This window comes from Pezoporus occidentalis, unplaced genomic scaffold (assembly GCF_034315485.1).
Source record: "Pezoporus occidentalis ecotype Australia unplaced genomic scaffold, CSIRO_AGI_Poc_V1 ctg34, whole genome shotgun sequence".
Lineage (NCBI taxonomy): Eukaryota > Metazoa > Chordata > Aves > Psittaciformes > Psittacidae > Pezoporus > Pezoporus occidentalis.
Window position 1 is genome coordinate 5,805,024 of NW_026915376.1, and position 22,771 is coordinate 5,827,794.

General features: G+C 40.2%; 1 protein-coding gene across 3 annotated transcripts in view; it reads left to right on the forward strand.

Moving 5' to 3' along the window:
• The window catches only part of GLP1R (glucagon like peptide 1 receptor), an 85,676-nt gene that overhangs the window by 48,404 nt on the left and 14,501 nt on the right, over positions 1 to 22,771 (forward strand). For all 3 annotated transcript variants that reach the window (XM_062629688.1, XM_062629689.1, XM_062629690.1), the window contains exons 4-8: positions 2,492 to 2,601; positions 5,118 to 5,224; positions 8,752 to 8,905; positions 10,412 to 10,571; positions 20,526 to 20,586. In XM_062629688.1, coding sequence (XP_062485672.1) covers positions 2,492 to 2,601; positions 5,118 to 5,224; positions 8,752 to 8,905; positions 10,412 to 10,571; positions 20,526 to 20,586 — 592 coding nt within the window. The remainder of the gene's footprint in view (positions 1 to 2,491; positions 2,602 to 5,117; positions 5,225 to 8,751; positions 8,906 to 10,411; positions 10,572 to 20,525; positions 20,587 to 22,771) is intronic.

The window sequence follows — 22,771 nt, forward strand, 5'->3', positions numbered from 1 at the left end:
ACACATCTGGCTTGTGGCTGCCCAGAGATCCATAAGAGCTGCCAGTGCAATTTGGGTGTTTGCAATTCCTAGATGTGGCAGGGAAACTCTCTTTTCCAGTGTAATAGGGTTACATTCATCTTTCTTCATGTCTAAATTAATTGCCTTGTCTTTCTGTCTGCTGGCAAATTTCATGTTTCATTTACTGTAAACAAATATGCATTCTCCCATATATGCCAGGCTTCAGCATACAATAGATTTTCCTCCTTCTTATTTCAAAAGAAATGTTTATCAATAAAAAGAGAATTAAAATGTGTCATGATGATTTGGACTAAAAATAAAAACATTGAGGCTAAGCTTTCATCCCAATTATACCTTGACAGTAAGAAATACTGTTTTGTGTCTGTATGTGAATTCTCAGTTTTAGAGAATACGAAGCAATATTTGTTTTTTGGTTTTGTGTATTTGGGGTTTTTTTAATCACTTCTCCTTTAGCAATCTGTGGGATTTTGGTTTGTCTTTGTGTGGTTTTTGCCTCTGTTTTTTTGTTATTGTTGTTTTAGGAGTATAATAGAATTACTTTTTGTGTGAAATTGTTTCTCATAATGATTTTGTCTTGCAATACTCCTTGCTTACAGCTCATGCAATGGCAGTCAGAGTGAATTTCTGAGTCCTGTTGACCCTCTGTACTTTAACCCCCTGGATTTTGCCTTCATTGGCTTATAATATATAATATTTCCTGATTCCTAGAACTACCTTGGCATAGATGTTTTGAATGATGTACTTCAGTTTGTTGTCCATTAATCTTGGGGGAGGGAAGTTATGCTTTTCTACTTGCTGCCCTCCATCCTTAACATTACAGCAATACTCTGACCAAAGGAAGTGGTTGGCACTAGCAGTAGATAATGAGAGCAATGGCAAAATATTTGCAGCAGGCAGTGGATGTGAATGTATGTTGCATGTGATAACCCATATACCCATATACCTGTTTGCATATAAATATATGCAAACAGGTATTCTTAATAGTAAGGAAAAACCTCCACCAGGCGTAACTATATTTTTATATCCTCTCTATATTATCTCTTACTGGTATGTTCAGTACACCAATTACAAAAACAAATATACTATGCCTACCCAAACCATTATCAGTTACCATTTAGCATACTCATTAGAAATGGTGCTTTAGAATATGAATGTCTATATTATTTTTTAAAATGTCATTCTTCACTTAAAGTACTACTATTCTACCACTGATGACTATCAAATTACGTTGTCAACTAATATGCAAATAGCCTACTGGGTTGTTATAATTTCAAATAAGTTTCAGTATTTTCACACTGAATGTAAATGTTGAGTTCTAATGAGTTTTGGTTTGCAGTAAGGAGGGATCTGACAACACGGTGTGGTTGTAGTAGGCAAGGCTGGGTTTGAGCCAAAGCTGCAATTTTGATACCTGAATAGAATTGAATCCTCTTAACTTGATTCCTCATACCTCAAAACATTGGAATTCTGTTTCTAAACATGGTCTTGATAGAGGCTAATCCTAATTGAGGGACTGACTGAGTACTGTTTTTTTGAGGGGTAGCTTCCTAACATGCAGTAGGTCAGTTTACTGGTTAAGAAGCATGACTACTAAGAAACTTTCTTTTCAAAGCAGCTGACATCATTACTCCAGCTATGTTCTGATACACAAGCACCTCCAGGTTGCTTATGTACAGCTGTAAAAATTGTTAGACTTCTCTAATATTCCAGACACCAGAGAGAGTTCCTTTTGATACGTTATGGTTGAGTGCTCTTTCCCCCTTGTACTTTTATTTTGATTCTCCAGTCTGATGTAGTTTTCTTATGACCCATTTTGTCGTATGTGCTTTTACAAGATCAAGCTGCTAACTGCTTTGGAAAGGTGTTTTATTTATTGCTGGTGTTGTTATTCCCACATGTAGACAGAAGGAATAAAAGGATTAATGGCTTAGGCAAAGATTTACAGCTTCATTTTTGTAGCACAGATATTTATATAGGCATTTACACTTTGCAGAGCTTGTGTTAACATACCTGTTCTGAGGTTTCTCTGGGTCTGTGTGATCTCAGAAAAAAAAACCCATGTTTACTCTTTCTGTGCCGTGTTTTCCCTGTGAGTTTTGTAGCTAGGGCTTAACACTCCCAAAACTTGTGTGTCTTTAATATTTCAGTGAGCTGGAATTTGTGTGTTGTCAGATCTTCACAAAGATGGCAATAACTATTTCAGCCTGTTGTTGTTTCTGAACAGTTAGCAGTTCTGGAGTATGCACTGTCTGATCCCTTTGGAAGCTGCTCCCTGGCCTTGAGGATGAACAGCAGAAGCCTCTGCTGCAGGCAGGGACCTGGTGAGATGCTCCACCAGCAATGCTGTGGCTTCCCCCTCCAGCCAGGAGAGCCATCTGCCAGGAAGAAACTTGCACTGAGCTTCTGTGCACCTTGCCCTGTAAGCAGGCTCTCCTCTCATTAACCCGATGGCTTGTTTTGCTCCTGGCAGTGCTGCATGGGCAGGTGTACCGGTTTTGCACCCTGGAGGGGACGTGGCTGCTGAAGGAGAATTCAACCCTGCCCTGGAGGAACCTGTCTGAGTGTGAAGCCTCTGACCAGGTAAGAGTTTCCTTCTCTTGTTTCTGATGTTGTTTAGGACAAAACAGAAGAGAGAAAAAATACAGTCATTGATGCTCACGCATTTGTGTCCTGTCCTGAGTGCCTTGCTTCAATGAGCTTAATGGTAAGGGACATCACACCTCTCCTTTTCAACAAAGGGAATGTGGAGGGTAGATGAGAGCAGGTTTCAGTGTATGTGAACGAGCCAAGAGAAGTGAACCAGGTAGTCCCAGCTGCGATGCAAGGCAGGGGGCTCAACAGCAGCCCACCCAAATGGAGGAGTGACCTAATTGCCTTTTCTTACATTCACAAGTTGTTACTGTAAAGTGTTTATTCTGTCTTGTTAGTAGCTGTTAAGGTGATTAAGATGAACTGAACTGAATGATATTTGCTTTTTACCTTTGGGCAGGGGGCTTTTTACTTGTTTGGGGTTTGTTGGGTTTTTTGTCTTTTATTTTAATTTGCCGTGACCGATGGAATTAGTCTTGTCAGTGTTATTTTTTTGCCCTATTGCTTTATACTCTGCAGGGAGCTGAGACAACTGGGCACCAAATGAAGGAGAGCATAGGGATTTCCAGGGGATTTTTGTCAGCCACTGGCGTCAGCTAGAGCACTGTGCGTTCTCGTGACACATGATACCATTACTGCTGTGAGCCTCCCAAGGGCGATGCTTTTTCTCACATAAATTGAGTGCACTCTGTCTGTCCCAGGGTACTGGGAACTAGCACACACCTAGTCAAAAGAGTGCAAGTATATGAAATTCCCAAGTGCTGCAGGGCCTGTGCCCTCTTGAGTTCTCATTCCTCAATGCCTCATTCTTCAGAAGTAATAAATGGCTGCAGACTGGAAGGAGATAGGAGAAGAGGTAGCTTCTAATTCTTTAGTTATATTAAATTTGACTGTTTTCCTTTAATTTGCAGTCTTTTTCCTTGTCCCTTCTTTTTCTGAGGTATCCCAGCAGAGCATGTTATCTTGAACAACTAGGCCTACGCTCTGTATTGACTTTTCCTTGTTTGCCGTTATGGTTTCTTCCAGAACTGTGTTGGGACATGCTAAGGAGAGAGAGACCTCATGGAAACACTTGGCCATTTGGCACGTGCATCCAGATTTCCATACACTGACCTGAATACTGAAACCCTGCATACATGTTGTCAGTCCCTGAAATGTGAACAGCTGTGTTTGGTTTTCCAGCTAATATATAGAGAGCCCCATAACAACCTACTTTATTTTAAGCATCTTGTACATGAGAACAAAAGGTTGCTTTAATAAGTTAGCTGTGTATTATTTACAATTGTTGCTAAAACAAAATCCAAAGGGTTTGTGAGTGAATCCTTATAAAATAGCATTGATTTACTTTGTTTATAATGTGGTTTTGATCTGCATAGATGCTTTAAATTGTCAGGTCTCTGTAGTTTACCTGAGCTTTGATACTGAAGACATTTTAGTTTTTTCTTCATAAGGCAGCTCTTGTATCATTCCCTTTAAATCATTAACCTAGCAAATCCCTGGGGAACAGCCTGTATGTTCAATTTAAATCCTCCTGTCTCTTCAAAGTACATCTGAATAGCTGTACTTATTTCTGAAGTACAAGTATATTCCTTTGTACAGCACAGGTCTCAGGAGTCAGTTGCAGAATTAGCAGCTTGAAGAAGGGAAGTGAAATGCCCTAGTCTAAATAGACTAAGATATGTGCTTAGAAGTGAACCAGAATAAAGAATATGAATGTACCTCTCAGGCTGAGCAATAATCCTGTAGCTTTTAAAATACTTCCCTACAGATTTTGTCCAGCCCTTTCAAACAAGGGTCTCAGTAATCATGTCTTCAACAGAGAATCTGAAGAGAGTCACAGGTCAGGACTGTCGGAGGGGTGCAAGCATCTGTGGTGCTCACACTGGGTTGCTCCCTCCTGGACCGTGCTGTAACACCTAGGTCATGAGATGTTGTTGGGCTATAGTTTGTTACCAGGAGGTTACGCAGTTGAGACAGAAGAGGGCAGAACATAGTTATATGAATGTAAGCATGCTTTGCCTTAGAGTCAGTGAATGGAACCTGACTTGGTTTACCTCTAAGTATGGATGTAGTCAGAGGACCACCCTCTTTACAGGAGTAAGGAGACTTGTTTTAAGTGTTCAAGTCTGAAAACATCAATTTTGCTGGTTTTACTGCTGGACTGAGTTGTGTCTGTGCTTCCTGCCATCTGTTTAAGACTTGCTTTTGTGGTAATTCATGCCTCTCCAACTTGTTATGAAATAATGCCACGTTATCTATTTTCTAGCCTGGCTGTTTGAGCGAACACCTGGGAGCATCTGGGGAATTAAGATTAAATTTTTATTTCTTTAGAGCATACAGAAAGTGGAAGACTTGATTTGATATGTGCACTGAAACTTGAAAGTAGCAGAATGGCTTCTGGTTATCATTAAGAACAGTTAAAAAGCAGCTGGAAGAAAAGAACTGAAGCCCATCAGCTCTGTCTTCCCCCCCCCCCCCTTTTTTTTTTCTCCTTTATATGCTCTCAGGATGCACCAGAAGAACAGCTCCTGAATTTGTCCATCATATACACCATTGGATATGCTCTTTCCTTCTCTGCCCTTGTAATAGCAACTGCCATTCTTCTTGGATTCAGGTAACTGGCAAAGCTCTGAAGTGAATGGGGAAAAGGTGTTACGTTTTTCTGTATGATAGTATTGGACTTCAACAGGCTTTCTCCATTTGATTATTTTTTTTCCTTCTTCTATCACCTCATTATTTATCTATCTTATGTCACGTCTGTGTTCTTTCCTACAATCATTTCTTCTCAAAATGCAAGTAAAATTCTTAAATTTTTGCAATGTTACTTGTGTGAATGAGTAGAACAGATGATTGTATCAGCTGAAATGTTTTGTTGTGACTTTTTGTTTCAATTAAATTCCCACTGGAAGAGATGGGAGAAGAGAGAGATTCCAGCATTTCCTCATGGTGTTGCTTTGCAGATGAAGCACTAGTCTGGGGTGTGAGAGGACATTTAGGGCAGAAACTTTCATCTTGCCTTGCTTGGAATTACACAGAGCATAAATTTCACTCTGTCCTATTTCCCTGCCGGCTCCCTGCTACTGTGTATCGCCAGGTCCCATCATCCCTTTTGCAGACTGATGAGGGTGCCTCCTAAAAAAAGAGTACAGTTTTCCGTCTCCTGGTACTCTCATTTGAAATCAAGTTGGGAACCTTCAGTGCTCTGATCCTTAAGAAACTTCCCTCCCTGACTAAAGAATTATCATTGCCAGTTAACAGTCATTTTCTCTGGTGCCAGCACTCTATTTTAGCAGTGCAATCCAACTCCTTTTCACCCTTTTAAGTGTTTATACCCCTTATGTATTTAAAAAATCAGTCACACCTTTTAGCTTCTCATTTCCAAAACTAAAATGATACAAGCCTTCTAATGTTGCACCACACCTTTTAGCATTGTATTACTCCCTCCTCCTTCCAGTGGAGAAGCATAGGCTAGTGATCTCAAAGATTTAAAATTACTGCAGAAATGCAGAGATGTGCTTGCTCTCTGTGAATGCCATGGGATAATTGATTTGTGTGCGTTGTACCTGTGCAACTTTGGGACTCATTTGACAAGACACCAGATGTCTTGAAGTCTCCAAATGTCTCTCACATAAGTGCTTGCTTCTTGTTTCACCCATCAGTGATACTTCTGAGTAATCTTAACAGGCCAAACTTAAAGGTCACAGAGCACAACCATATACTTTTGGGAAGAAGGAAGGATGTGAACGTGGTTTGTCAGGGAACATGGGTAAATTTGTCACTTACTCTCCTATGATGACTTGTAGAAGAGAGGGGAACTTTGGTGCCTTAACTTTTGTGGAGAGACACTTTCACATTTTTAACTTGTACTGTGAAGCAGGAATCACAGTATCACAGTATCACAGTATCACAGTATGCTGGAGATTGGAAGGGACCTCAAAAGATCATCTAGTCCAATCCCCCTGCCAGAGCAGGAACACCTAGATAACGTTACACAGGAATGTGTCCAGGCGGGCTTTGAATGTCTCCAGGGAAGGAGACTCCACAACCTCCCTGGGCAGCCTGTTCCAGTGTTCCGTCACCCTCACTGAGAAGAAGTTCCTTCTCAAGTTTAAGTGGAACCTCTTGTGTTCCAGTTTGCACCCATTACCCCTTGTCCTATCATTGTTTGCCACTGAGTAGAGCCTGGGTGACACTCCCCCTTTATATATTTATAGACACTTATAAGGTCACCCCTCAGTCTCCTCTTCTCTAAACTATAAAGACCCAGCTCCCTCAGTCTTTCCTCATAAGGGAGATGCTCCACTCCCTTAATCATCTTGGTTGCCCTGCGCTGGACTCTCTCCAGCAGCTCCCTGTTTCTTAACTGAGGGGCCCAGAACTGGACACAATATTCCAGATGGGGTCTCACCAGGGCAGAGTAGAGGGGAAGGAGGACCTCTCTCGACCTACTAAAATCGGTGACGTGTACACTAGTGTGTGCTTCTGATATTGAAAATGAATTTTCAGGGATGTTAAAGGGGATTAGAGTCTTGTTAAAGCTGTCATAAATCTATTTTGTGCTCTCCTGTCTAAATTGCCTGAGGAAAAATTGGTCCTGGATCTCATGAAATGCATGAGGCCTATCCCTATGTGCACTGCAGTTGCTGGATTTTGATTGGAATCTCTGTTCGTGGCCTCTCCCCAGTAGCTGCACAACGTCAACAAATAGGGATCAAAATCTAATTCAGTGGCACCAAAATGCTGGTGTTCTTCCCTTTGTAATAAGGAGGCCTTTTTAAGTTCCTAGACTACAGAATAACCCTTGGTTTTAATAATGATAAAAGAAATAATATATCTCTAGTGTCCAATTTTGCATCCTCTGAAAGAAATGGAAGAAAAGTCCAATTTCAGTGATGGAAGCTGAATTAGGGCCATAACTTTGTGACTGAAACAATTTAAATAACTTTTATTGCTTATAGCAGAAATACTCTGTAACGACTTGCAATCTATTTTCTTCAGTTGGTTAATTTACATAATTTTTTTTTCAACCTGTGTCAGTTCTGAAGGGTAGCAACAAATAAATTTTGAGTTAAAGAAAAATAAATATTAATCATATGTCAGTTTTGAAATAAGCCGTGACTTAAAAGTGTTGCAAAAAATTCTATTTGAGCTATGGAAAAAAAGTTCTCTTTCTTCGGTGCAAAACATAGAACTTTCAGATCAAGTTCATTTTTCTACCAAAATTTATAGGGCAATAAAAATAGACATAATCTTTCTGGATCAGTTACTGTCTATCATATGTTACTTGTATCTTTTTAGTATCAAAAAAGAATCATACCTAGTGTAACTTCCTTTGAAACAAAGGATGCTGTGTACCCTTGCAGAAGAAGGGAAGAAAAATGTTTGTGGGTAAGGCTGATAAAACATTGGCAGCACCCTGCAGTTGGATGCCATTTACATGACTGCAGTTTCTTTTGCTATCCCTTAACATGCTCTTTTTTGACAAGTAGCAATTTTATTATCTTTACAGCTGGCTGCTGAATTTCAAGGGTTTTTTTTACATGGTTGTTTTTTTTTGTTTGTTTGTTCTTTGTTTTTTTTTTCAATTCTGAATGCAGAGGTCAAGTTTCTGTTCCTTTTACTTCTACAGAAAGTATTTACAATTCCTTCAGGGGGCAATCTGAATACAGATTTTTCTCTTGTCAAAGTGGTAATTTACAGGTTGATGTTTTTTCATTGTGGGTTTGGGCACAGCCAGAGGCTGCACTGCGCACCAGTTCCTGAGCCAAGTGCAGTGACATTGGGGTCAATTCAAAGAGATTAGATTCAGCCTTATGTGAAACTTAACTGTTTTCAGCCCTCCCAGATATTTCTTTTCAAAATTATTTTTATACTTTTTAAACTTTGAATGTATTTTTTCCTTACACACTGATCTCCTTCCTTCCCCCAAACACTTGGGGCTAAAGTTTGGAATGTCTTTTCCTTGAAAGAGATTTTTTTCCAAAACCACTTTGAAATCCCTACAGCTATTCTCAAGTTATGGGATTTCCTCTGGTACCTCCTGATTTCCAACAGGGCTTGTTGCTCCCTCCCTCAGTCCTATGTGTGATGTTGCAGCTTATCCATAGGTAGTGGATCATGACTGATTCTTCCTTTTTACAGACATCTGCATTGCACAAGGAATTATATTCACCTAAACCTCTTCATCTCGTTTATCCTCCGGGCTGTATCAGTCTTCATTAAAGACTCAGTGGTGAAGTGGATGTACAGCACAGCTACACAAGAGCACCAATGGGAAGGACTTGTTGCCTACCAGGTAGGGGCAGACACTGGGGTAGTCCTCAGGATATTGGAGTCATCACTGCAGTGTGTCTGGATGACAGAAGATAATTTAATGTTGTAGCTGTGCCACCCTGTTCTTGGGACAGGCAAGTAGCTGATGCCATGGCATGCTTCTCTGCCTGTGGGAAGTTTGCCTATACTAGACAGAAGAAACATGAAGAGGTGGACTTTTGATATATATATATGTGTGTGTGTGTATATGTATACACATGCCCATATCTTTTTGCCATGCTGCAGGTTCATTTCTTTCTGGCAGTGACAAGAGGGCATTCATTTCCCTAAGCCAACACCTTTTGTGATAGGACTGTCTGTCTTGTGTAATGACTAAATTAGTTGGTCATTCTTGGAGGTCTTTATAATCTGTTGATGATGAGGAAATAAAAAAGGAAGTATCTGATTAAAATGCAAATTTGAAAGCGTTTAGAAAAGCTTTGGGGAAACAGGCCAATTAAATACTTCTAATTGAAGGGAGAGGATATACAACTCTTGTGAATGATGAAAGCATGCCTTTCCCCATTCAGATGTAGTGTATAAAATGTACTTGAATCTTCAAAGATGGGATTTTCATTGTCTGTATAGCTCTTGTGTTTCTAGAACATGGGTACAGCATTTGTTGCAGCAATGCAGGGTGGGGGTTGTAAATGGTATGTCTTCTGATGCATACATAGTACCCATCCTTTTCTGACACCTTGCCTAAGGCTTAAGCGCTTATACCAAACAGTGGATCTTATATGATGGCTGATTTCTTCTGATCTGCAATGTATAAACTGGCAGAAAATAATATTGTAGTATGTATGTTAAATGGTCGGGAAATGTTCACATTGTCATTCATTCAGTGTTCACATGTCAGTCATTCTCTACTTCAAAAAAAACCCTAGGCTGTATGTTTCCATCAGATCTGATGGATGTATTTATTAGGTAATCAGGTTTCATAGTTATCTAAAGCCCTACTGACCACCTCTGTAATTTACTAGCCAAGAGAGATTTTGCACTCAAATGTGATGCACTGGGCAATATTGCAGTTCTGTCAAAAATCTTTTGCTTTGTAACATAGTATTATGACATCCACTACTTGCTCTTTAGTAAATTCTCAAGTGCCGAACAAAATATCTGGGGAAGTGAAAAGATGCACTGGCTGCAGTTGATACGGAACCTTTCACTTTCAGTACAGTACACTTACAGTGCCTTTCATCTTTGTGTTGTGCTTTTCAAATTATAATCAATTGGTTATTGAGGGGAAAATCCAGAACATGCAATTTAATTTTTTTTTTCATTTAGGGAAGAATGTTATTGAAAGCATCTCTCTGCAGCGTATAGCACCTCTTACTGGTTTCTGCCCCTTTAGTACTCAAATGTGGTTAATTTAGCAAGTGTTGTTTTGAGGAGCAAGAGTAGGAGATAGAACGAGTCTTTTGGGTTAGTATCTCTTTATTCTCAGCCCTTCTTGCGTTCATTTGAGCTGTGCTTTCTTCCATCACAGGAATCACTTAGCTGTCGATTGGTCTTTGTGATGATGCAGTATTGTGTGGCTGCAAACTACTACTGGTTGCTGGTGGAAGGCATGTACCTGTACACTCTACTGGTTCTTTCAGTCTTTTCAGAGCAAAGGATTTTTCGGCTTTATCTCTGCGTTGGCTGGGGTAAGTTGATCTTTCCATATGTCTGCAGTGGCTGCATGCACCAGCAGACTGTATAACAAGAAAAATCATTGTCTTTTGGTTGTAGTGCTGCCCAGTTCAGTCCTGCACTCCCCATTCCCTTTGTGTTTCTGATCCCTTACTTTTTTTGAGCTGGAGGGTGCTGGGTCAGCACAGCTCCTGGATGCTTACACAGCAGAGTCTGTGGGTTCATAATGTAGGGGCTGTGCAGCACTGCAGAAACTCTGCAAACCAGTGACAGGGACATGGTACTTTTCCTGCAAGGCTTCCCAATACAAAATACATGGCGGTGATTCCAGGTGAGTGTGGACTTCCCTGGGCTCCCCTGCTTCATCTCTTGAGAGTTTCCCATTGCATTTGAAGACATAACTACTTGTGGTGCAAAATAGCAATGACACCTTGCATCTGGTCAAGGATAACAGTAGAGAAATGCTGGCAGCATGAGCTAGGGAGGTGTAAAGGGGCTGATAGACAAGGGGCTGCTGGCAGGAGATGTTGGGTTGGTTATGTGGGAACAGCAGGTCAAGTAGTGATTGCCAGGCAAAAAAGTGGTCAGTGTGCACATGCCATGGGCATGTGTGTGCTTGGGATCAAGAACAGTGATGCCATGAAATAAGTTGGTTCAGCCAGAGTCACCTTCAGTAGAAATGCTGAAGCTTTAATTCTTTCACTGTCCAGTTAGCCAAAAAATATGTTACTGTTCAGGATTAATCCTGGTTTTGGAACATCCCTTATGTGCTTTTATTGCATTTTCTCTCTTGCTTTTCTCCCCCCTCCCTTTTTTGGTGGAAATCAAGTGACTTTTGGAAAGCTGAAGGTAAATCCAAGTAAATACTGCAAGTACTTTCACAGATACTAGTTTGAAGATTTAAATTGCTTTGGCTGTCATCTATCTATGGATTTGCCACCTCTGAATATTGTAGCAAATTAGTTCACTGCTAAAATGCATATAAACGGCTTACTGTGAATTACCCAGTGCTACTGAACAGTGATATATGAGGAGCAAAGGCTTTCCAGCTTATTGATGGGAATAAATAAATGCAAGTAATAGCAACTTTCTGCTGGAGAATTTTAGTTTAAAAATTTCTACATCTTCCATTATTGTTTTACATAGGACATACAGGAAAAACAACAGCACCTTGTATACCAGTTTAATCATGTTTTATGAATGGCTGTACCCTCAAAAAAGAAAAAAAAAGGGAGGAAGGGGGATAGGGGAGCTATCCTGAATCATTGACTGAGGTCATGAAAGGAAATGGAAAATTAGAGCAATATTATATCTAGCCAAATCCTGAGGGTATTGTGGTGTCTTATAAGATTTGATCTGAATCACTTCTAGTTAGAGTTTGTTTCTTACAAAAGCAGACAGCAGAAACAGAAGATGCTGGTTTAGTTCTTCCTTTACAATATAAATTTTGTTGAATTTCTGGATGAGTTTGTGGGAATGAGTGGCAATGCCAGAACTTGGCACTGAATAAATGGCTTTCATCCAAGCTTCCTAGAAAAGCTCTGCTTGACCCATTCAATCCTCATCTGTACAGTTTCTTGCTAATCTAGACATGGCTGCATGTGAAAACCTTGCCAGTGATTCTTCATCTTCAAATGCAAAAGGATCTGCTAGTTCAGTGTTCCCAGATTAGTTATACCAGGTAACAGTTTAGTCTCTAAAAGTGGAAAGACACGAAGATTTTTTTTCACTTTCTTGCTTTTTCACTGGTGTTTCCATTTTTTTGGGTGCTCTGGAATCTCACCAGATATGTTTCTGGCATATACAATGCTCAGAATATTTAATTTTTTTGAGCAGCATGATACAGAGAAGTCAGTAGGTTCCTGTTTTTGTTGAGAAAGTACTGCTCTTTGAAATACTTTATCAACTGTAAAAAATAAAGCTGGATCCAAAAATAAATATGTATTTGATTGTCAGAACTGATTTGATACCTGGACCCTTTGTTCTGTTAATGAATTGTTCTCTTAAAGGATAATTTTTAACTTGTTCATTGCTCATCATTTGATGAATATTTATGTTTTAAAATTTCATGTATGTATTCACAAACTTAGTGGGTGTTAGTCATTTCATGTTATTTCTTCTAATTAGAAGTGAAGTTTGTGTGATTGCTCACGGACCATATGGTACTATTTTTGCTGTCTGAATAGCTTCTGTAATCTCCTGTATGACCTTGCACTTGCACTTCTCTCAAATGTACATATGAATAAAACCATGTGTTTTCCTCAAGGCTTTTGTCCACCTGAGTGTTTGCACATACTGTTGGTCATGATGTTTGCCATGTTATGCTTCTTTCAAGAAACAACAGGTCTCAAAACAAACAAGAAACTAGAGCAAATTATTTCCTTGGGTTAATCCCAACCAAAACTGTAAAGCAAGGGCCAGCTTTCAAATAGGTAGAAATGTCCCAATACAATTTCTGTCTAAGCTTTTAAACTGCTATATTAAATAGTGCTTTTTTTTTTTGGGGGGGGGGGGGAGGGTGTCCATGTAATTTTGTCAATAAAAATACTTCTCCCATTTTGTTTAACATGATTATTTCATCTCAGTACAAAACACAGAGCATAAACCTGCTTTTCAAATGGAAGCACGTAAAAGATCATCTTAGTGGCCTTCCTCTGGACTCTGTTCAACAGGTCCTGTGTGCTTATGTTGGGGGCCCCAGAGCTGAACACAGTACTCCAGGTGGGGTCTCATGAGACCAGAGTGGAGTAGAGGGGCAGGATCACCTCCCTCAACCTGCTGGCCTTGCTCCTTTTGAGGCAGCCCAGGATACGGTTGGCTTTCTACGCTGCGAGTGCACACTGAAGCAGGCTCATGTTGAACTTCTCATCAAACAATACACCCAAGTCCTTCTCTTCAGGGCTGTTTGCAATCCAGTCCCCATGCAGCTTGTCTTTGTGCTTGGGATTGCCCCAAACCATGTGCAGAACCTTGCACTTGGCCTTATTGAACTTCATGAGTGTCATCAGCAAACTTAGGGTGCACTTCATCCAGTGCCCATGTCACCAGCAAAGATGCTGAAAAGCACCAGTACCAGTGAGGAATGCAACTCGTCACTGGTCTCCATTTGGACATCAAGTTGTTTGGCACAACTCTCCAGCCAATTCCCCATCCACGGAGTGTCTTATCTGTCAAATCCATCTCTTTCCAGTTTAGAGACAATGTTGTGCAGGACAGTAGCAAATGCTTTGTACAGTTCCATGTAGATGACATCAATTGCTCTTCCCTTATCTACAAATGCTGTAACCCTGTTGTAGAAGGCCACCAAATTGGTCAGGCATTATTTGCCTTTAGTGAAGCCATGTTGTCTGTCAGTAATCTCTTCCTTATTTTCCATATACTTTAGCATAGTTTCCAGGAGGATTTGCTCCATGATCTTGCTGGGCACAGAGATGGGACTCACTGGCCTGTAATTCCAGGTGTCTTACTTTTTTACCTTAAAAAAAAAAAAAAAAAAAAAAAAGGCTGCATCTCATAATGGACTTGTGTGCCTTCAGATTCCTTAGTCTCAGATTTGATCTTCTCCAGTGGGTGGTTCATCGTTCTCCTAGTTCCTATCTTTTTGCCTTCTGTGATTTCAGTGGTGTGTCTGGAGCAATTGCTGGTGAAAACTGAAGGAGGAAAAAAGCCAACAGTATCTCAGCCTTCTCTGTATCCTGGGAAAACCAGGTCTCCTCTTTCCTTCTGGAGGGCCTTATCCATTTGGTCTTCCTGGTCGGGTGTCCTGTAGCAGAACCCCACTGTTATGGCACCTGTCCCTGCCCTCCGTTTAATCCTCTTGGTTGGCTCCTCATCCATTCTTAGGTGGAGCTCCATGCACTCCAACTGGTTGTTGATACAGAGGGCAGCACCCTGCCTTTATCTTTCCTGCCTGTTTTTCCTGAAGAGCCTGTATCCTTCCGTTCCAACGCTCCAGTCATAGGAGCCATCCCACCATGTGTCTGTGATGTCAGTAAGGTTGTAGCCCTGTCGGTATGTGAACATCTGTGGCTCCTTTGTTCCATATGCTACATGTATTTGTTTGGAGGTCTTTAAGTTGGGCACCCAATGAAGCAAACTTAGGCTGGAGGGGCTGGAATTCCTTTTTGCTGCTGTTCAGATGCTCTCCTGCTGACCTGTGATCTCTCTCTATAGGCTCTGGGCATCTCTTGCTGGTACTGGCATCAGACTGGTAGGAGTGGGATAGATTGAGGTTCTCCTTCTCTAATACCTTTAGTTTAAAGCCTTTTCAACAACTTGGCAAGCCTATGACAAAAGATGCTTTTCTCTTCTCTAGCAGATGGATCCCATCAGCCCCCAGTAGGCCATTTTTTCCAAGGTACCGTACCCAATCTGTGTTTTCCTAGGAACAGTTAACAGACAGTGAAGAGTGTAAGGAAAACTTAATAAATATTCCCCAAGTATATTTTTTGCTATATGATAATGTCAGGACAGTTCTTAATGTTATTAGTGTTCCATTTAGTATCAATTCGTATGAGTAATCATTCTTTGCTGCTGAAGTCTTTTATAAGGGGAAAAATCTGTTTATCTTGGGTTATTGTTCTTTGCAAAAACTAGAAAAGTTATAAAATCTTGATAGACCTAAGGGAAGTAATGTAGTTTTACAAAATGGGACTCATTTATATTGATATCATGTATATTGATAGGATGTTATAAACCTTCCTGATTACTTGCAAGGTATGGCTGTAATGGCCACGGCCTTGCTGAGTTTTCATGCCATACTAGGCTTTGAGATGGCACTGTTAAATATTTCCCATTTCATTTCATTTGGAAAATGTCTTGCTTATGTCTTCTTTTTCTTTGTAAAAGCATGCATTTGTTTTAAACCCGAGTTCCACATATTTTACAGCAAAAACAATGGGTTTATGCTATTTTCAAAGCTGATAGGAAAAAACAGCAGAGACAGTTACAGCATCAAACCCCCAAATTTCTAATAGGCTAATGGCTGAACAGGCAAATAAGTTGTTCATTTCAGTCTGGACGTCAGCACAGCAGCAACCAAACAGGATGCTGATTCAGATAGTCATTACCACTTGCAGAAAAAGAATCTGTTGCTATACATTACTGGTACTTGATCTTCCTTACTGTGGCATAAGAGAAATCTTTGCCCGTGGATCTCACCTTCTAGGGAGAACAAAACATTTGCAGAAGAAAGCAACATAACTATGGAGATCAAGATGATTACGTTTTGTTTTGTTTGTTTCTGAGGATGTACAGACTGTTCTTAATCAGGGTGTCCAGGACACCAACTCATCATGTCTGAGCCCGAATGAAGAATTGATGAGCGTGACATTGAATTCAACTAGCCATGTCAGTGGTTTCTAGAAAAGAGTAGTTTGTACTGTAATGCTGCTGATTCAGCAGCATTTAGTGGGGAAAAGGACCTGTTCACATTGAAGTGGGGAGGAGAGGGGAATGGGGGAACAGCAGCAGTGTCCCACAGTGACTGTGCAACTTGCAACATCCAGGCAGGAAGAATGACAGGAGACAGTTTTCAGCACGAAAGGCTAAGAAATTGGTAATAAAAAGCTAAGTGTTGTCTGAACTTCTGTGGCAATTTTACACCCAGCTGCACTTGCAGCAGGGAAACTGCCATTAAAAAAAATAATCCCCTTCTTTTCAAACCTTACAATCCAAATTTTGTCTAAGGAAGAATACTTTGAGGGAATTAAGCCATTAAAGGCAGGAAGCCTAGCTAGGGTGTCAGAATCTACATCCTGATTGCAAGGAAGATCTGACTGGAACAGAGCCAGTAAAAAAAACATTCCTTCTGAAGCCCAGTATGAGCTTAGTGTAGCAATGGGATGCATTCATTGCACAGAACGAATGTTTTCTGTTTTCAAATGAAAACTGTTTCAGGTGAGGATGTGAAAATAGGAATTCTGCCCTCACTGATCTTGGTAGGAAATGCTTGTCAGGAGTTTCTGTTAATTCTTTTGGGATTTTTTTAATACTTTTTGTCTTTTGGATTAAACTCTTATGCCTTTCCTTTCTTTCCTTTTCTCTCACATTTTCAATGCTCTTGTTCTTTCTACATCTAGTCATATTTTTTTATCACTTCTTTTAGCTTCTCATCACATACTGCTTGCATTTGTACATCAAGCACTTAATTGAGTCAGACAATCCTGGAGAGTTTCTGAGAGATGAGAGGATTGGAGTTCTGCTGACAGCAGTGATGTCCTTCTATTTTTTGTGACTGATTCTTTTGGTGGTTGAACTTCTCAGAACATGGAAAACAGTCAGGTTACATCTCAAATATGAGCTTATACACCACCTCAGAAGTCTGCAATGCTGTATTCAAAATATGTTCTTATTTAAGGGTCTCGACAGGATGGCAGTGCTCTGGTCCTGCAGAGATAAATTTATTCATCGGTATGTGAGGATGAGTGGAGCCTGTCTTGCTCCTCATACATCTTTCTTCCCTGAAACTGCCTTTACATAAAATGTGGTATCATGCAAAGCTATAAACACCATGTCTCCAAGAATGGAAACTTGCCTAGACCTTGAGGTAGGGTAAAGAAGATGGCGTGGAATAGTACCACCTGGTGACGCCTTTCATGGTAACAGCTATTTAGTGGACTCCAGAACAAGCTTCATCTTTTCTGTTCTGTTACCAAAACATCTCAGACCCGTTAAACAAAAAGATTGGTTTCTACATGCTGTTCTCAGGACATGGGCTGCTTGCATTAGCAGCTTCACGAATTGCTTTCAACTCTGCTCATTAGGCACAGAGGAGCATTGTGGAAATATCAACCAAACAGTGGTTCCTGTGCATAATTTCTCACAGCTTTCTCTCTTGCCTACCCCATCCTGTTATCATTCTGGATAATGCCAGTTTTAAAACTTTTTTTTTCTTAAGACACTTGGACAGCTGTAGACTCTATAAGGTAGAGTGAAAACGAGTAGTTCGTGCTGCTTATTTATGCAGTTGATGGTGATTTGGCAGTTCTATTACTTTCCCATCGTCTGTAATATGTATTATTATCATAGCCTATAATTCAGATGCCCTGTCGTTTGAAGTTGAACTTTATTACCTGAGCTGTCGGCATGCTTATTTCCTAGTACACTTGATAGATTTCATAATCACCATGTAGCGCTCAAACTTTTTTAGTCAGTTGTCAGCCTGCAAGAATTAACATGGTGGAGGCCTTTACGAGCGGGCTGTTGCAGTTTCTGGAATCTTCAGCAATGATGGAGTACAGGTGAAAGGAAATGTTACTATTTCCAGAATTCAGAGACCTTTTTTTGGTCAGAAAGATCAATCTTAGAGTTTTCTGTATGACAAAAAGCAAAACCAGAAAGAGTTCAGACTGTATCTTAAATAAATGCATCCCATAAATGGGCACAGTTTTTTCTCAAATGTCTGATACTCTTTGAATAGCAGCAGCAAGAAAAAGAGGTGTAGGACTGAAACTGAAATGCTGCATGTTGGGAGTCCAGATTTCTGTCTGAATTGGTAGTCTGAGATGATAGTCATCTGTAGAATTTATTCGAGGAGCTGCATGCAGTTTGCTTTCTCTGCCTGCTCAAGCTGACCAAATTTCTCTTGACTGAGTGAAGTAACCAGAATAATATTTGCATTTGTGCCAGTTAAAGCAGGTTAATCAGGTAGTGAGATTGTAAACTAATCTGTGGAGGGCCTCGGTGATCTTTGCAAACTACAGGTATTGCAGAGATGCTGCAGAGGTTCTCTACTGACGCTGTGAATGACTTCTACAGACTTGAGGTGGAATAGGGGATGTTCTTGGGGCAGTCTTCTCTTTAGATCTTGACTAGGGCTTTGGAAAATTTGATGTATCCTTATCTGATGAGAGAGTGTCCCATGCAGTTTTCAGAGACACACATTTCTTAGGACAAGGCTTTGTGAATTTGGTAGCTCTCAGATGGTGTCCCTGTAGAATTGGCACTGATGTTCAAAGCTTTTAAGTATGTATTGAACTGTTAAGTCTTGATGTCTCAGATTAAAATGTGTATGGCTAGCATGGAAAATAATGTGACTGACAGTGATACAATACCAGGGCACCAAGGGCCTGCATCACATGTAGGAGTGGGTAGAGGGTGTTGAACAAGTCACCTTGTACATGGTGCCTGTTAATTTGTATAACATTTGCATAGCGGGAGGCTGATGCGATTCAATAACACCAGCCTCTCTCTATCTAGGCTCTTGTGAAATATAATGTTAATAATAGATTTTCAATTCAAATGTCAAGTTTGATTAAATGTGGAGATATATCTGATATATCCAGAAGATGAAGATAACCACAAATTGTTATTGTTATCACTTGCTGTATAAGTTTCCTCCAGTGACTTACAGCCTTTGTGCTCTCGGCATTCATGTCTTACCCTTTAAGTTTTATATTAATATGTCTTAATTCTCAGCAAAGTCAAGAAAGGAATAATTCAAACTATAATTAGTTTCTGTGAAACAAAAGCTCATTTGTGTTTGTAAGTGATTCACAATGAGCCTGGTTTTAATCTCTTATGTCACTATCAAAGAAACATGGAGTTCTCAGTAATTTTGCTCCCAAAACATTGTGTATTGTCAGTATCAGGTACATCTATGTAAAACATTCAACCACTTGCACCAATAATCTCTACTCAATTCATTATCTTTACTATTATTCAAATTATTGGTATTTTTCTCTTGATGTGCATATTTTCCTTTTTTTTTTCTTTTTTATCTTTTTCTCTGATTAAGGAGAATACTTTATCTTTCATGTCTGTAGTATTTAGTTGCTCTGATAGTAGAGAAAGAATACAGTACAGAAGAGAAGGTTTTTCCACTACAGATACTACTTGTAGATCTTCAGACAGCAGGAGATCAGCAGTTTCCCTCTGGCTTCTGCTGTCAGGAAGTGTGTATTTGCCCTGTGCCGCGCTTACTGCTACACACTGATGTTCTTATGGTTCCTTGCCATACTGGTACTTAAGAATGCAAAACCAAAGCACATTAAATTTTGCCCTTCCTATCCGATGTACCTATAGCATCAGGCACTATCCAAGGAGGTACATGGAGGAATTAGACCATCTTGATCCATCCTTAGAGAGAAATTCCTCATTGTGCTTGTTGAGTCTCAACCTGCTCTCCTTACCTGTGGGCTTTTTTGGCATTCCCTACATAGAGTATTGGTTGGTAGATGCACTTTAAACTTATTTCTCAAGACCTAGGCATTTCATAAATGAAAGAAATTATTTTGAGAGAGAGCCTTTGACATGGCAAAGCAAGTTATGACTGCCAGCTTATTTGGCTTTTCTCCCCTTTACACCCCAGATAAACTGACCAACTGTAGCACATGCACTGTCAGAAAAGCATTAGGACCAAGTCTTTTCTCACGACCAAATGCATCTGCTGTCTTTGCTGCAGCCACTCAAGTCCATGCCAGTACTGCAGCCCAAACTTGGGACTTCTCTGCAGGGGAGGCCTGAACACACATGCTATGTGTCGTGTGCCCACACTCCCCTTTGCCGTCAGGGGTACACGGGCCTGAGTGTGTTCCAGCCCCAATCCCAAGAAATGGCCTGAGCTTAGTGCTTAACCACAAGCAGGAATGTGGATGTAAAGATTTGGGTTTGGGAGCACACCATACTCCTCTCTAGCATGAATATAGAGGCTAGCAGAGCTTCCAGAAATTCTGTTTCCTTGGCCTCCCTGTGAAACAGAAAATCTGGTATATGCTGAGTATGAGGGTGATTGTCTCAGTTATTTTTCATGCCTGTTAGGAGTTAGGTGGGGGTCCAGGCCAAATGAGTTATATGCATTAGTTACTTGCAGGTTAGATTCCTTCTCCCACCATTGACGGCCATCAACGGGTAGGAGCTGCAACCCTGCCCTGTTGCTCATTATTGTGGGGGGTAGAGAGGGGTTGTCCTCCTCTGTCCTTTTACCTGTCTCTTAATGGCAGTGTCAACCTTGTCTCCTCTTTTCCCAGGTGTGCCAATGCTGTTTGTTATCCTCTGGGGAACTGTCAAGTACCTTTATGAAGATGAGGGGTTGGTTTAGTTCTGATTTTTCTAGATGTCTCATTTGTGCTGTATGTGTGCATCAGCAGGTTGTTGTTCGCTTTCTGTTTGGTGTGGTTTGCTTTGGCAGTGTGCTGAAACCTCACATAATTGCTTCTGTTTTGTCTGAAGGTCTTGCATAACATTTCAGAAAGGAGCATATGTTTGTTTCTGATCAGAATTTTCTGCATGTCTGAATGAATCTATCTTTTTGCAGGTCAAGGAAAGGTATGTTTTGTTTTTCTGTAGTTACAGTATCAACAGTAGAAGTCATTGTACCCAACCAAGACCACTTCTCATACTGTGCCTTTGGCAGTAGCCTTTACAGTTATGCTTCAGAGGAAGGCAAAAACCTCCCACAGGATTCTGCCTGTGATTTATAGTGGTTAGCTTATGCCTAGCAGCAGAGATATGATTGCTTGTTCTTGTTGAAGCTTCCATTATTTAGATCTTCTTAAAATAAAGGCACATTCTCTGTCTGCTTAAGTTAATCTTGCTAAAGTCAACTATACCATACACATGACTGCTGCAAAACACAAAATACTTGTCATCCATACTGGCTAATCTGAAAGTTTGCCTTTATAAATGCTTTATATACCAAATAGCATTGTAGTTTGTTGCAGTTTAAAAAAACAAGCAAAAACCCCAAATAACCAACCAACCAAAAAAGAAAAAACAAAACAAACAAAAAACCCAAAACAACAACCAAAAAAAACCCAAAAGGAAGGAGAGTAGTTTCCTCTTCTCAGTGATTGTGACTGCCCGGAAATATTTGGGTAACTTTCTTTGTAATGAAATAAATAACTTTATGCTACTTCCTTTTTATTTTAAATGTACTACTTATTGGGTCTTCCTCTTAATCAGTTTCCAAATAACCCAGCCAGCACTTTTGTAGAGGATTGCTTTTATTTTGGTTTTTTTTGGGTAAGGTGTGGGGTGGGTCCTTTTTCCCTTCCTCTCTCAATGCAATCATTGTGGGAGACATGCTGCAATGTGAAAATTCAGAGCCAGCTCCAGATTGTTTTCTGTTGTTTGTATTAAGAACTGTTTGTTTTTTTTCAGTGCCTTTCATAATGCTGAACCCATTAATTCAAAACTGCCTTTCCTTGCTTAAGCAATGGTAGGATTTTCTGATTTTCCTTTTCAAGGTTGACTTGATAATACTCTATAGCAAGATTGTGGCCCTACTCATGTAGTGCAAGTTTTGTTGAAACTATCAGAATAGGTATAGAGAACATGCAGCCTCTGAACAGGCAGTGTTCCATGGTCTTCCCACTGATGTAGAAAATGTATTCAAGGCACTCATGCTGAGCCTCCTACATTATGCGGTGCTCAGATCTGATTTATGTTTTCTATTAAGGAAAACTGTCACTCACTGCCTTCAGCGGACCTTAAAAGGGGCAATTTTGCACCTTATTGAATTTTCTAAATCTTGTATAAATATTTGTAAAATACAGCAATAAACAACCACATGCAGCAGCTTCTCTGAAAGGCAAGATTTCTGTGCCTTTGGGCAGGCATTTGCTTGAGCAGCCAGGGATATCTTTCATGCTGTTTGCTATAGCGCTGTCACCAGGGACGTGCAGCAGGCTGTAAATTTCATTTGTGAGTTACCTGCTTCCCTGGCTATGAGAAATAACTGGAAGTAAATGTGGTCAGGGCTGGGAATCTGAGGCAGTCCTGTGAACGCAGCTATTTGAATGAAGGACTGAAGCCTGCAAGACTCATTAGCAGGCTGGCTCCTTCTTTCCTTATGTGTATGTGCAAGTGTAAACTCCTTTAGAAAGCAGTTGGTGTGTTAAAAAGTAAGCTGTTGAAAAAAACTTTGTCTCCATTAAAGGTAAAATGAAAGGCAAGCTGTGCTTCTTAGTTATTGGGCTGTGCCTAAAGAGCTGATACTTACACATCTTTATTTCTATCTGCATTTAATTATGGGAGCAAGAGAGCCTACAGTCCTTTTAGAAAAAATGAGCCATTCAGCTGTAACTTTTCAAGGTAAAAATTCAGTGGTTTCATTTTTAGAAAAAGAATACCAGGTTGGTAAGCAAAGGCAGAAACTTCCCAGTAGCATTTATTTTACTGGACCAATTTTCCATTCACAGCTCTGAGGCTATTAGTTGCCAAGCATCTTTTGAGTAGTGCTGAGCAAACTGCAGGGCTAGATCCCAAACACAAT